Source organism: Hemibagrus wyckioides, linkage group LG15, assembly GCF_019097595.1.
Source record: "Hemibagrus wyckioides isolate EC202008001 linkage group LG15, SWU_Hwy_1.0, whole genome shotgun sequence".
NCBI lineage: Eukaryota > Metazoa > Chordata > Actinopteri > Siluriformes > Bagridae > Hemibagrus > Hemibagrus wyckioides.
In genome coordinates, this window is record NC_080724.1 from 17,318,141 (window position 1) to 17,331,955 (window position 13,815).

The 13,815-nt window shown below is 41.2% G+C and overlaps 1 protein-coding gene across 4 annotated transcripts in view; it reads right to left on the minus strand.

The window, feature by feature from the left end:
- The window catches only part of atf7a (activating transcription factor 7a), a 30,371-nt gene extending 16,818 nt beyond the window's left edge, over positions 1-13,553 (minus strand). For 2 of the 4 annotated variants that reach the window (XM_058409830.1, XM_058409832.1), the window contains exons 1-2: positions 13,469-13,553; positions 688-759 (exon numbers count right to left, since the gene is read on the minus strand). In XM_058409830.1, the coding sequence (XP_058265813.1) occupies positions 688-735 (48 nt within the window). In that variant the 5' untranslated portion in view covers positions 736-759; positions 13,469-13,553. Of the gene's footprint in view, positions 1-687; positions 802-13,468 lie in introns of those variants that run through there. The other 2 variants (XM_058409831.1, XM_058409829.1) reach the window with 2 other exon arrangements.
- Between the last annotated feature and the right edge of the window lie 262 nt (positions 13,554-13,815).

The following is a 13,815-nucleotide window of genomic DNA, read 5'->3' on the forward strand; positions in this document are numbered from 1 at the left end:
AACTGAATCTTACAACTTGTTGACATTAACTACTTCTCCTATCAAAGAACGACGTTGGAAATGATCATGGACGCATTATTAAACTGAAGACTCACACACACACACCCATGAAGAAACAATTCTAGATCCAGATGCGTTACTGTTTAAGTGTTGTGGTAGCTTTACTTTCACACTAAAGTCTCTTGAAAACAGAATATACCAATCAAAACCTCAGTGTGAACTCTGCTGCCCTGGCGCCAAGTGCGAGGGGTTGCATTAATCACTTCCGCTTTCAGTTTTCAAAAGATCTCTTGGCTGTGCGTGCAGCCACAAGCTCAAGGGTTTCTTTGCTTAATCTGCGTTCTTCCTTTTTTTTTTTTCTCGAGCTGTTTGTTTTAATTACAGGACGCCGCATGCGCTGAGTCAATCGGGACGTGTTCGGAACGCAGTGGGACGCCGATTAGTCAGAGCTTATTCGTCTGCTGAATCATATAAAGTTAACACGAATTCAAGGAAATGCCGGCGACCAGCATGCTGAAATAAAACAAGAGTGTGTACAAAGCAGGGCAGAAGTAACAGAGCTGAGCGCCTGGCCCTTGTACGGAGAGCACTACAAAACTCAAAGAAGCCTTGGGACAAACATGGGAACAGAACACACACACACACACACGAAACCTAAGATAGGTGGAGACAGAAAAGCAGACTTACCTGCCCGCAGCCGGGAGCGTTGCACACAAAAGGTTTGTCGTCCCCCATTTTTGCAAACGGCTTGCAATACAGCTGTGGAAGAGCAGAAGAGAAGAACATTGTTGAAAATGTTCAAGCCTGATGTAAAAAAAAAAAAAAAAAAAAAAAGCCTATGCTAGGCCTCCAGTTGCTTCGACTAAAGCGGTGCTGCTTGGCTGGTCGTATCCGTCAGCGGTGCAGGAAGCCGGGTTAAAAATATCACGAGAGGAGAAGAAAACACACACTCTTGTACGCTCACGCAGATGATACAAAGCAAGAAGTTTCCCTAGTGATACTTCCTTCACACTGGGGCCATCTGAGCGGCCAATGAAGAATAGTTTACACTCGAGTCAGTAGCAGGGATTTGCACAAAGCATGCCAATACCCCTTTCCCTATTTCAGTAGATCTGCCTGTTTCTCCACCCCTACTGCTTTAACCCCACCCCTGCTCTTCATTGTGTTCCTCCCTCGCTCCACAAACACAAACATCCCACAAGGCAACGGGTTTGTGTTTATCACTGGAGGTTTCCTCCTCCTTCCACTGCCACTGTGTCTTTTCACTTCATCCCTAAACATCTTAACCAGCACCTTCTTCTCAGCAGGATTACTGACCAATACCACAGCCAAAATTGACCAGAACTGATCAATGAACCCATTGATGACAAGCGAACTCAACATGCACCGTGAGGAATGTAACGAGAGTAAGTGATATCATTCGGGCTGGACGGCATACCGACGCTAATCCTAGAGAGACATTTCTGCAATGAGCTGCGCCGGTCCAGGAGAATGACTTGCATGTGCATTGCCTGCCTGCTTTCCTAAAACCCCTCCTCTCCTTTTAGTCCAGAGAGCAACATGAGCTACGGGACCACAATTTCCACTCGCACTAAACAAGTTTCCAGGCACTCTGACGCAGCTTTTATGTTTGAAATGTACTCATAGCTTTAATGCGTTTGTGGAGATGATAATCTGGAGCACGTCGCTCTCTTCAGTGCATGAACGGGAGGATGGAAATTCTCTAAAGGATAACGTTTAGATCCACCAGCCTAAGAGACCACTGCCATTAGTTAACCCCGCTGCCACGAAGCGGTGTTATTTGGTCTGTGTACAAAAGTGTAGGTGGTACGTGTCAAATTAACATCCACAGGAATGCCAGGATCCAAGATTTCCCAGCAGAACATTGCTCAGGACATCACACTGTGTGATCGGAGCATTCGCTGCCCACGTGTATTAATGAGCCTTGGGTGGCCATGACCCTGTCACTGGGTTTACCGACTGTCCTTACTTAGTCCACTTTTGGTGGATACTAACTACAGCATACTGGGAAGACCCGCTGTTTTGGAGATGCACTGACCCAGTCTTCTCGCCATCACAATTCGGCCCTCGTCAAAGTGACTCAGATTCTTACTCTTATTCTCACTCAACCATTTTTCCTGCTTCCAACAAACCAAGTTTGAGAACCAACTGCTCACTTGCTTCGCGCCATAATAACAAAGAAATCAGTGTTATTTATTTTAACTGTCAGTGGTTTTAATTATTTATTTTTGGCTGACCAGTGTGTAAATAATACACCGATCAGGCATAATATTATGACCACTCAGAGGTGCCGTGAATAACACTCATTATCTCCTCATCATGGCACCTGTTAGTGGGTGGGATATATTAGGCAGCAAGTGAACATTTTGTCCTCAAAGTTGATGTATTAGAAGCAGGAAAAATGGACCAGCGTAAGGATTTGAGCGAGTTTGATGAAGGGCCAAATTGTGATGGCTAGACGACTGGATCAGAGCATCTCCAAAACTGCAGCTCTTGTGGGGTGTTCCTGGTCTGCAGTGGTCAGTATCTATCAAAAGTGGTGAACCGGCGACAGGGTCATGGACGGCCACAAGGCTCATTGATGCACGTGGGGAGAGAAGGCTGACCCGTGTGATCTGATCCAACAGACGAGCTACTGTTGCTCAAATTGCTGAAGTTGTTAATGCTGGTTCTGATAGAAAGGGGTCAGAATACACAGTGCATGACGGGTCAGGGCTGTTTTGGCAGCAAAAGGGGGACCCACACAATATTAGGCAGATGGTCATAATGTTATGCCTGATCGGTGTACACACACGCAATAAATATTTTATTTCCTTTCATTTTTATTACAGAATCATTTGTTTGAATGGTACATTTATTCCACAATACCATAAAACTCTCCAATTTTTTGTAGTTTATCGTCCAGATCTTCAAACCGTAACACTCCACCTCCCCTACAAATGAAGGATGATGATCTTTCCACCCCTCAGCCCTAAGCTACTGGCTGAACCGTAAGGATAAAAAAGATCAGAAGAGCTAAACAACAATCAGTTCCCAAACAATCCCACCCTCCCCCTTAGCAACTGTGCCTCATAATTCCACAACGTCACTGACAGCTTCAGCTCTGCGATCCAAGTCGAAATTAGCAGCCAGTGCGAAAGATGCCAGGTTTTATTTGTCACAAAGTAAAATAGCGGTGTCTTGTTTGCCAGCGAGAGACCCCTCCCTCTCGACGGAGGTCAACACGAGCCAAGCGGCTCTGTTCCTTACAGACTCTCGGAGTGGGACAACAGCATGGTGCCAGGCCTTCTCAACCAACATGGACAGTCAAGTGTGACAAATTCATTTACAAATGAGCCACAAACCCGTGCTCGTTATACCCTAGGTGAGGTGCTTCGTCCAACGGAGCCTTGTGTTTGATTTAATGAACATCATTCACTAGAACAGATCTGTTAGACCTGAAGTGAAGATCCAGTTACAGAAAATCCCTTGGTTCCAAAAAGTTTGCAGATAAAATGGCTGAACTGAGACATTTATTTTTAAATGATTAAATATTATATAATTGCTGATCTGACCAGAGAGAATAAATAAAATAAAAAATCTGTGCCAGCCTAATATCTCCAGCCTTGTAACTAATCTCTGGACCAATCTGCCTTCATTTATAGAATTGTAAAAAATAAAATACAGCAACAGAGGATCTGCTAGCGGATTATGTTTTAAAACGCTATACCCGTTTAACCTTTTTTTTCCCCCGGCATGTTTTCGCAAGTGCTCACGCCAGTCCGCTGAAATATTTTGCAGAGTCTGTATCCGGACAGCGGTCAGTGTGACAGACTGAGTTTAGTTCACCAGGACTGTACCATTCCATCCTTCCAAAATAAAAAAAAAAAAACCCCAAAAAAATCTGTTTCATTTCATGATATTTTCATCACGGTTACCATAGCAGCATAAAACGAACCGTGACAGACGTCACGTTTGCAATGTTGGAAACAAAACTTCGAGATTCCAAGACTGTTATATAAGTATTAAAATATAAAGTTGTAAAGTATCAGCAGTGGCAGATTACTGAGGGTGAAGAAATGATGCAGACACTGGTAACAAGAAAATCTTAGCAGGCAGAAGTTTACCACAGAAACCCTAGCGTGGACAGGATGGCTCCAGCATAACAAAACATGCACTGGTAAAACTGACGCTTAACCGCAAGCTGCAGAAATGTCCATAAGCTTTCTTTACACAATTATTACAAAATAATCACAAGTGCAGCTTGTTCTACAGTCCGGTCCGTGTCCATATTGTCCTGCAAATCTTAATAAATCAAATCTCAAACTGAGAGTTTTGTACAATTCATTTAATTTAATTCACCTTTTATACATTATAATACTGCACTATTACACAGAGTACATACACTATACTGCCAAAAGTTTTGGGACACCCCTCCGAATCATTGAATTCAGGTGTTGTTTTTCAGAGGTTGTGCTTGGCCTCTTGGTTCCAGTGAAAGGAACTCTTAATGCTTCAGCTTCATACCGAGACATTTTGGACAATTTCATGCTCCAAACTTTGTGGGAACAGTTTGGGGATGACCCCTTCCTGTTCCAACATGACTGCACACCAGTGCACAAAGCAAGGTCCATAAAGACATGGATGAGTGAGTTTGGTGTCCTGACATCAACCCCATAGAACACCTTTGGGATAAATTAGAATGGAAACTGTGAGCCAGGCCTTATTACCCAACATCAGTGCCTGACCTCACAAATTCTAGAGAAAGAGTCAAAAAATTCCCCTAAACACACTCCTAAACCTTGTGGAAAGCCTTCCAAGAAGAGTTGAAGCTGTTATAGCTACAAAGGGTTGGCTAACTCCATATTACATTCATGTGCATGTAAAGGCAGAAAAAAAACTTTTGGCAATATAGTGTATTTTTCTATATTTTCTACACAGTTAATCTAACTTAATTCTTAGATTTTTCTTTATATTTTCTTGTGCACCAATACACCAAGGTGAATTCCTTGTACGTGTAAAACTCACAGTACCCAGTGGCAATAAAGCTGAGTCTTAATAAGACAGGTAAACAAAGCAGCAACTCAGTGGTTAAGACATTAGTCTGTACAGAAGGTTGTGAGTTCAAATCCCACCATCAAGCTGCCACTGCTGGGTCCCTGAGCGAGGCCCTTAATCCTCAACTGCTCATTTCTATAAACAAGATACTGAAATGTAAGACACTTTGTAAGTGTATCTGCCAAATGCTGCAAAGAAAAACCAAAGAAACTATATCAAATTATAACATCCTGGTTGCTGAAAGAAAATATTAAACGCCGACACACCACACATCCTTACCCTGCTCTTCTGTTACTCTCTACTGATATACAGAAATGAAAAATAGTTCTTTGATTTCCATATTTTTGGCTGCGTCTACACTAACTGATCTGAGGAGCATGATTTTTGGAGAGGTTTTTAACAAATAGCCTATGCTCCAAAGCAAATGTGAAAAACAGCAAAGTAACAAGCAGCTCCTGCATTTTCCAACTTCATGGACCAGAAAGAGACCGCAGCTCTGCCTTCATGTTTTCTCTTGGCTCACAAAAGCCTGAGGTTCACGAGAAATACGAACAAAGGGAAAGCAACTGCTACAGGAAGCAAACGCGTCTTTCACCACCCACGTCCTTTCCCCTTCCGTGAATCACCTTTTGTATCAGGTGAATTTCACTGTTGTTTGGTTTGACCGCTTTAAGCGAGACCAAAATCATTATCACAAAAATACGACTACCAAATCGTAAATATCCTAAAATCACAAAAATCCCACAACCATGTGGATTTAAGCATGTGGATGGAGGTGAAGGGGGCGGGGCTTCCAATCAGCTGTCAATCATTCCAGATTCACATCATTTTATTTGCTCTTTTTTTGTTTTATTTTAGTGCTAACTCCTTGTAGCACCAAAAATGCACAGCCTCTACTCAAGATTCATAGATGTTGACAGGTTTTCTATATAGCTACAGGATTCAGTCCACTTCTCTTCTGACTGGCTGTCTTTGCGGTTTGACATTTCAGTGCAGAATAATCTGGTTCAGGTTTAATAAAGCTAGAAAAAGAAAGAGGAACAGACTTCACGGCCTATTCCCTTTATTACTAAGAACGTAGCATCAAGCGTTCTATACCCGTCGAAAAAAATGTCGAATCATGAACTTGCACAAAAGCTCTGTTCAGAGAAATGTTAGGCAACAGGTTCCACTGTAAGGACATGTTTTCTATAAAGCCTAGTAGCTGTTCTGAGCGTAACTAGCCGGCTAGCTATGTTTAGCTAACAGTCCCGTCTCCATTTGGCATCTATTAACAGTAAAGGCTCACATTTGGCATTTAAACACAACTTTAAAAATATTTATTAAATGATCATTGAAAAGATCATCATTCTTGGAACACAAGAACGTAATCGAGGAATGCTAAAGAGAGCTATCTGTTCGCTTTGAAATTAATTCGAAATGAATTACAAGTACCTGACTTTTGTAATAAGATTACTTAATCCAGACTACATCAAGTCCGTTATTACCCAACACTGATCATCATGTGTCTTCATTTCTAGTGCAACGTGCACACTACATACGCCTCCTGCCCTTCAGCAACCTTGCCTTGTCCTCATCTACACACACAAAAAAAAAATGAAACCAACCTTTACACTTTCATATCAACAAACACACTGCTATCATAAGATGACAAGTTTCCAGCAGTGCCACGTGAGCCATTGTGTCATGGATATAATAATGGTGATACACTATTTTACACACACGGTAACAAAACTGCACATGGTGTACAACTAGGTATATCATTAAAACAATTCTGACCAGGACAAATCCATCACTGGTGGAACTCTGACGCATACTTTACACTATTTTCATACATACACACTCTTTTCATCACTGCAAGTCGCCAACAGGCGTTCCGCCTGCTGGTTGCCAGAGATATAAAAAAACAGACTCGTAATAATGACTGAAAAAGCATGCTAGGCTGATACTAACTAAAAGAGATTTTATAGCTAGGGCTGATTTATATTTCTGTAAGGGTAATATGTATACGCATGAATACGATTAAAAAAATTAAATGATATTTAATAAAAGAAGAATTTACAAAACAGAGACCACAACAACAACCAACAATTTCGTAGAGAATAAATTCACCTTATAGAAGACGAAAGCACTGAATGCGATAAAAGAAGATTCTATGGCTTATACTTTATTTTTTAATGTTTTATTGTTTACACCGAATGCTTTTGGAACAATATTAGTGTAATTGGAATTTGAGTAAACCCCAATATATCCAGCTACGCAACCGATCGCAGCTCTGTGCCAACAAACCAGCATTCACCTCCTCATGACTGGATAAGAGACAACAAATACATATTAATGAAACTCGTCCTTACTGTTTGCACGTCGGACGAGCTCTTTTCTTTTTCATTTGAACAAAAACTGTGCCCTGCCCCATCACTTCTCCTGACAACAATATCCAAATGTGAAAGTACCTGAATGGCGGCTTATTTAAACCAGGCATGAAATGACGAGAAATTTGGAAAGTCCATCTTTAAAAATCTTAGAAGGATAAGGATAGTAAATCAAAGAAGGCAGGCTGGTTGAACTGGCCATTGTAATGGCCTCTCCAATGGACTTTCTTTGTCTAACCATTCAGATCTGACCCTGTTTTTCAAGTTTTTCTTTGCCACTCTCGCCTCTGGATTGCTCATTAGAGATCTAAATCAGCATCCTGATTTGTGACAATGTTCACTGTTATAAAAGCTATGCAAATCAAACTGAATTGAATTGATTCACACACAGATACACACATACTCTCTCTTGACTATGTGAACACGCACACACACAATTTATATTGTTCATACTTATTGCACTACCTCAACCTGTCATCCGCTGCTATAGTTATATTTATGTTTATTCTATTTGCACTACCTCAACCGCTGCTGTGTATTTTTGCACAATACTTTTTTTTTTTTTTTTTTTTTTTTTACATCATTTCACTTTATCTTATCTTATTTCACTTACATTCCAGTACACGTTCTTTTCGGCGCTAAGTGTCCTGTGTTCGTGTTGTCTTTCTTGTATGTATTGTGTCTTGCACTGTCTTGTCTATGCTCTGTTTGCACCTAGCTGCACACTGTGCACTTTACGTGGCTAAGACAATCTTCTGTCCTAGCTCTGTGGTGTTGTTTTTATGTTGAACTTTGTTGTTGTATGTTTATGTAGCACCAGGTCCTGGAGAAACGTTGTTTCATTTCACTATGTACTGCGTCAGCTATATGTGGTTGAAATGACAATAAAGCTTCTTGAATCTTGAAATGCCCCGACGTTTGCCTTTTGCTGGCAAGATTATTTGTGAATATACACTGATCAGGCATAACATTATGACCACCTGATTAATATTGTGTTGGTCCCCCTTTTGCTGCCAAAACAGCCCTGACCCATTATGCACTGTGTATTCTGACACCTTTCTATCAGAACCAGCATTAACTTCTTCGGCAATTTGAGCAACAGTAGCTCGTCTGGATCGGATCACACGGGCCAGCCTTCGCTCCCCACATGCATCAATGAGCCTTGGCCGCCCATGACCCCGTCGCCGGTTCACCACTGTTCCTTCCTTGGACCACTTTTCATAGATACTGACCACTGCACACTGGGAACACCCCACAAGAGCTGCAGTTTTGGAGATGCTCTGATCCAGTTGTCTAGCCATCACAATTTGGCCCTCATCAAACTCGCTCAAATCCTTACGCTTGCCAATTTGTCACAAATCTAATAGTGGACACGTTCACAGTGTACTGTAGGTTACATTTGCACTCAAGTTCACACTACAGCATCACCGCAAAACAGTCGACATAGACGTTTAAATCTGTTTCTGAGTCAATTCTGAATTTTCTAATTAAACACTGTATTAGCGAACCTGAATAACCTTTGTGAACACATTTAAATTTGTGAGTGCTGTTAGCAAACCTGAGTGCCGTGAAAACACTGTATCGCATACTGATAAAACACCACAATATATTAATATAACAAATCCACATTTATCCAGTATCCTCGTAGACTTTCGCCCGGACTACGGCTAACCAACAGGTTGGAGATACAGAACTGTTAGGGCAGGAATTCAATTTACACCTCGCCGCATTCCATCTCGTCTATGCTTTTAAGGTGAGCTGAACAGCTGTGTTTGCACGTGTCATTAACATGTTGACACTAGGAATTAGTAATGCTGTGATGTGAACCAGGTCATGGATTTGTGTACTGGTTTGTATCGGCACTATCCTCGCTGCACGGGGTTCTGTCCAGGCGACAGGAGGGCGAGGGCGAGGGAGAGAGAGAGAGGGAGAGAGGGAGAGGGAGAGAGGGAGAGAGAGAGAGAGAGGACCTGCGATGTGTCTGTTAACTTGGATTTCTCCGACTCAGCAGGTGGAGAGCAGAGCGGCCCCGTCTATAATCAGTGCACTGTTTGATGCCTCCTGCTAGGAAACTGTCTAAACAAACTGTATTAATAGCTCCTGCTGCAGCCAGGAATGAGGAATCTGGAGCTTGAGTTGCCAGAGGGTAGGGGAGACCCCACAAAGTGTGTATGCATGTGTGTGTGTAAGAAATGAACAGTTATGAAGGGCATTTGTTAACAGGTAAAGACTATGCGCAGCAGACCGAACCAGACTTATTGCCGCTGAGAGATCTTCTCTATGTACGGGGCCAATATGGATCGGAGTGACCTTAGTGAACCCGAGCTTTGGTATACGGAACAAATGAAACTCTATATGCGTGTCTGCATAGCTGCAGTGTGCCCGGCATTAAATCTGTGCCAAGGCAGTAGACAAAGCTGCTCACTGCAAGACCCAAGGTCGCTTTCTGCTTATGAAATCGGAAACAATCTAGTAACTATTTATATTTATACGTGGATCTTTTGACTTGTTGTTTGATAGTGGTAGAATGAGAACTTCAGCAAAGGGGTCTATAGAGCGAGAGAAAGACACATACACGATATGTAGAAGATGATCTCACTAAGTTTAATTTATTAATATATGCATCAATCTATTTCACCTTCTGCTACTTTCGTTTCGGCTTTTAAGCATTTTCACAGTTTAAACAGCTTATATTTAATCTATACAGATGTTTACTTTTACAGATATTTTATACAGATGTGTACTCAAAGCTTTTTGCACTAACGGACTTATCCCATTCATCATACAACAACTGTATTTTATTTATGCCATTTTATGTTTTATTTTATAGTTTATTAGATCATTTATTGAATTGAATGTTTAAAAAAATATTAATAATAGCAATAAAATGAAATATCAGATTAACGTGTTATAATAAACTGATATAAGGAAAACCTTCTGGTCTGGGATGCTTGTTTGTGTTTGGATGTGCCACTGTAGATCCTGAGGAGCGGATCTTTGGGAATCCGGGCGGGAATTATTCACACATCAAACCCGATCTAACGGACTTAATCATGAGAGATTAATTTTACGTAATTCACCTTTAAAGGTAGGTGTCCCAGAGCTTACGCAAACCAATCAAGACAAGAACACACCTCTACTTCCTGTTCATTTACACTGCCTAGTGTGGGAGAGTTTGTTTGTGTGCATGAGCATGTGTGTGTGTGTGTGTTTGAAAGAACATTATAAACAGCTGTATTTATTTTTTTTATTCATAGTTCCACCACTTATTAAACCTTTGTAACCATGTTACAATTCAAAACTAGAGCACATGACAGTCTGAAAGCCTGTACTGTTAAAAAGGTCAATGACAAATAAGCAGCAGCATTTGAGAGGAGCTGTACATTACACACATTATACAAGTACACTAATCGAGGGGGAAAAAAACCCCGCTAACAGCTGGTGTCATGGGCAACACCAGTCTAGAAAAAGTAAGAGACCACAAACTGACCCATAAACTTCCTTCCTTTAACACGGCTTCAGTTTTTTTTTAATGCCGGAGCCGCAGACACGGCTCAGGAGTACTCAGTTCATTAAAGTTCAGTTAGTTACTCCAACATCTGCTAAAGTTTATAGCGGCACCTGTAAACACACACACATGCACACAATCTTCTACACAAAGGAACACGTATTATAAAAACAATAAAGCAAGACGGAACATGCGCTTCTAGTAAAATCATCAACAACAAGATGGTGGCGGCTCAAGTGGTTAAAGCTCTGGGTTGTTGACCGGGAGATCAGGGTTCAAGTTGCCACTGTTGGGCCCTTGAGTAAGGCCCTTAACCCTCTCTGCTCCAGGGGTGTTGTATCATGGCTGACCCTGCGCTCTGACCCCAACCTTCCAAGGATGGGTTATGCGAAGAAAGAATTTCACTGTGCAGTAATGTATATGTGACAAATAAAAGCTATTTCTATTTTCGGTACTGAATTCCCATGAAGAGCTTTATTCCTTATAATCATAAAGCGATTTCCCAATAATTTCTTATTGATTAATGATCACCATGTTACTTATTTAAGGTTGCGAAATATCTGAAAGTTCCTGTTTAGTTACTTTGTAAAAGCTAAAAACAATCCTTCACCAGCCTCTCTCTTTCTCCCCCCTTCTCTTGAAGTTAATTGGGTTTATTGCCGCTACTCTCAAATGACACGAGCATCTGTGGTTAAAAGTCCATGTGAATGAGGCTGTTGCTATAGAAACGATGACGTTTCGCGCCGACTTAAACCTCCGATTTGCCTTTCAGCCCAGACTACCATCAGAGCTCAACACCGGAAGATCTGACCAATGAGAATGGAGAACTAAAGAGCGCTGCGGTTTAAGTCTCGTTCTGCTGACAAGAAGATGCCTTGGTTTTGCTTACATGTAGAGTGAAAGTTGGTGAAAGGGGACAAACACGAAACGAGACACTTTCACACCTCAACTGACAAGGGAAGAATTTTCAGCCACTATTTCAACACCAGATTATTTTTGGTAGGATGATTAATCATTCTGATAACCAACTGTTACAGGACATGTTAGTGTGAAGAGCAGAACTGATTACTACGTGTCTGTAATGATGTACACAATTTCACCGAACATATATATATTACAGCCCAGACGTCTGTACAGACGAGCATGTGGACTCTCACACACAAGAACACACACACACACAAAAGGTGTCTTCATAGATATTACTATTTTAGAATGATAATAATACAGATATTAATGCTGTGTCAAAGTGATATAACACATGCTTAGCGTTAAATAATCATTTTATATGGTAAGGTATTCCTGATGAAGTTTTATACGCTCAGCAACCTCTTAAAATTTCATAAAAAGTCTATCAAAAATAAATGCATAAATTCATAAATATTAATAAATGTATTTATTCACAGTTTTTATTTCAACCATAAAGCACTGAATAATTTCAAACATTATCCCAAAAGCATAAATAATATTATATATATATATAAAACTTTCCTTTATATTTTATTTAAGTAGATTACATACATAAATCATTTATTTATTTATTTAATTATTTTTAACATTGTGACTTTTCCTAAGCAATTATACGCTTACAAGGCCACAACTAACTCGATGTGAATGCCAAACCGCTCCCACCGGGACACAAAGTGTACACTACTTAGTGTTTTAAACCAACTCTTTCCTCGTCCGCCTAGTGGACTTCCATAGTGCACGAGACGCGGTTTAGGATACAGCATCGATATTCCGCTGCCTTTTCCCGCACGCGCCCGCCCTAAAAACTTTCTGCCTTTTTGGCCGTGAGGCTGCGTCTCGGCTCTCCGTCGCTCGCGCTCAAATAAATTTCGCGTTTATTAATTAGCTCCTTCATCAAAGGCGAGCTAGATTACAGGGACAGTTTTAATCTTTCGAGTTTCACATCTTTTAAAACTCTTTCCGTGGCTGCCGGAATAAATATGCAGCTTAAGTCGATAAAACTTGTGATGGCTGTAGTTTCTCATCAGTTGTCCTGCCAACTCGCTGTCCAGAGTCACAGCTCAGCTCTTTCTGACCAATGATTCGCTATAATAGACGGGGCACGAATACCGTCAATCTCTCCCTGACTTCTTTTACCGACCAACCTTGCTTGTCAGTAAAGCTCGTTAATTGGCTAACTAGCTTTTGCTACCATGCTAGCTCTGTTATTTTTCCCAAACCTACCCACATTCTGACAAATCCCACCCTCTTCACTCGGATTGGTTTACAGTTCATACACACGATTGTGATTGGTTAACTTGCTGCCATACTCGTGCGTGAGGATGCTGAACTAGCCAATCGTAGGAGACAAGGCGGGTCTTGTCGTAATACGGGCGGCCTTGCGCTCAGACTTCGGTCGTAGCTAACTAGCTACAAGTTGACAACACAACAGATGTCCCGCAAAGTAACTTTTAATCCTTGGTATATGTTTTCGAAACGTATGAGCGGTCGGTTCATGCTTGTTTAGCTGTATTTCGAGTTAATTGTTGCTTCTGACAGTAAGCAGAAATGTTTACAAACTTACCTCACCTAAGCGCCCCTCTCTCTCTCTTCACTCTGTTCTCCTTTGGAATCTGACACGCCCCTCCCCCTCAAGTATCGCGAGATTAAACGTCACGCTGCGTCATGTCCCTCTACCTAAAGAGTAATTAAAAGTGTGAAATGACCAGTGTGAAGAATATCAAGAACAAATGCATGGCAACTGGAAAAATAATTCACCCAGAAATCACATGCTCATACCATATCTTCTCCAGAGTCTAATGCAAAAAATATATATGTTTCATTCATCCATCTACAGTGGTCACCTTATCCTGGTCATGGTCATGGTGAATATAATGGATTTCCAGGAACGTCTTCCCTAGCAGTGTAACA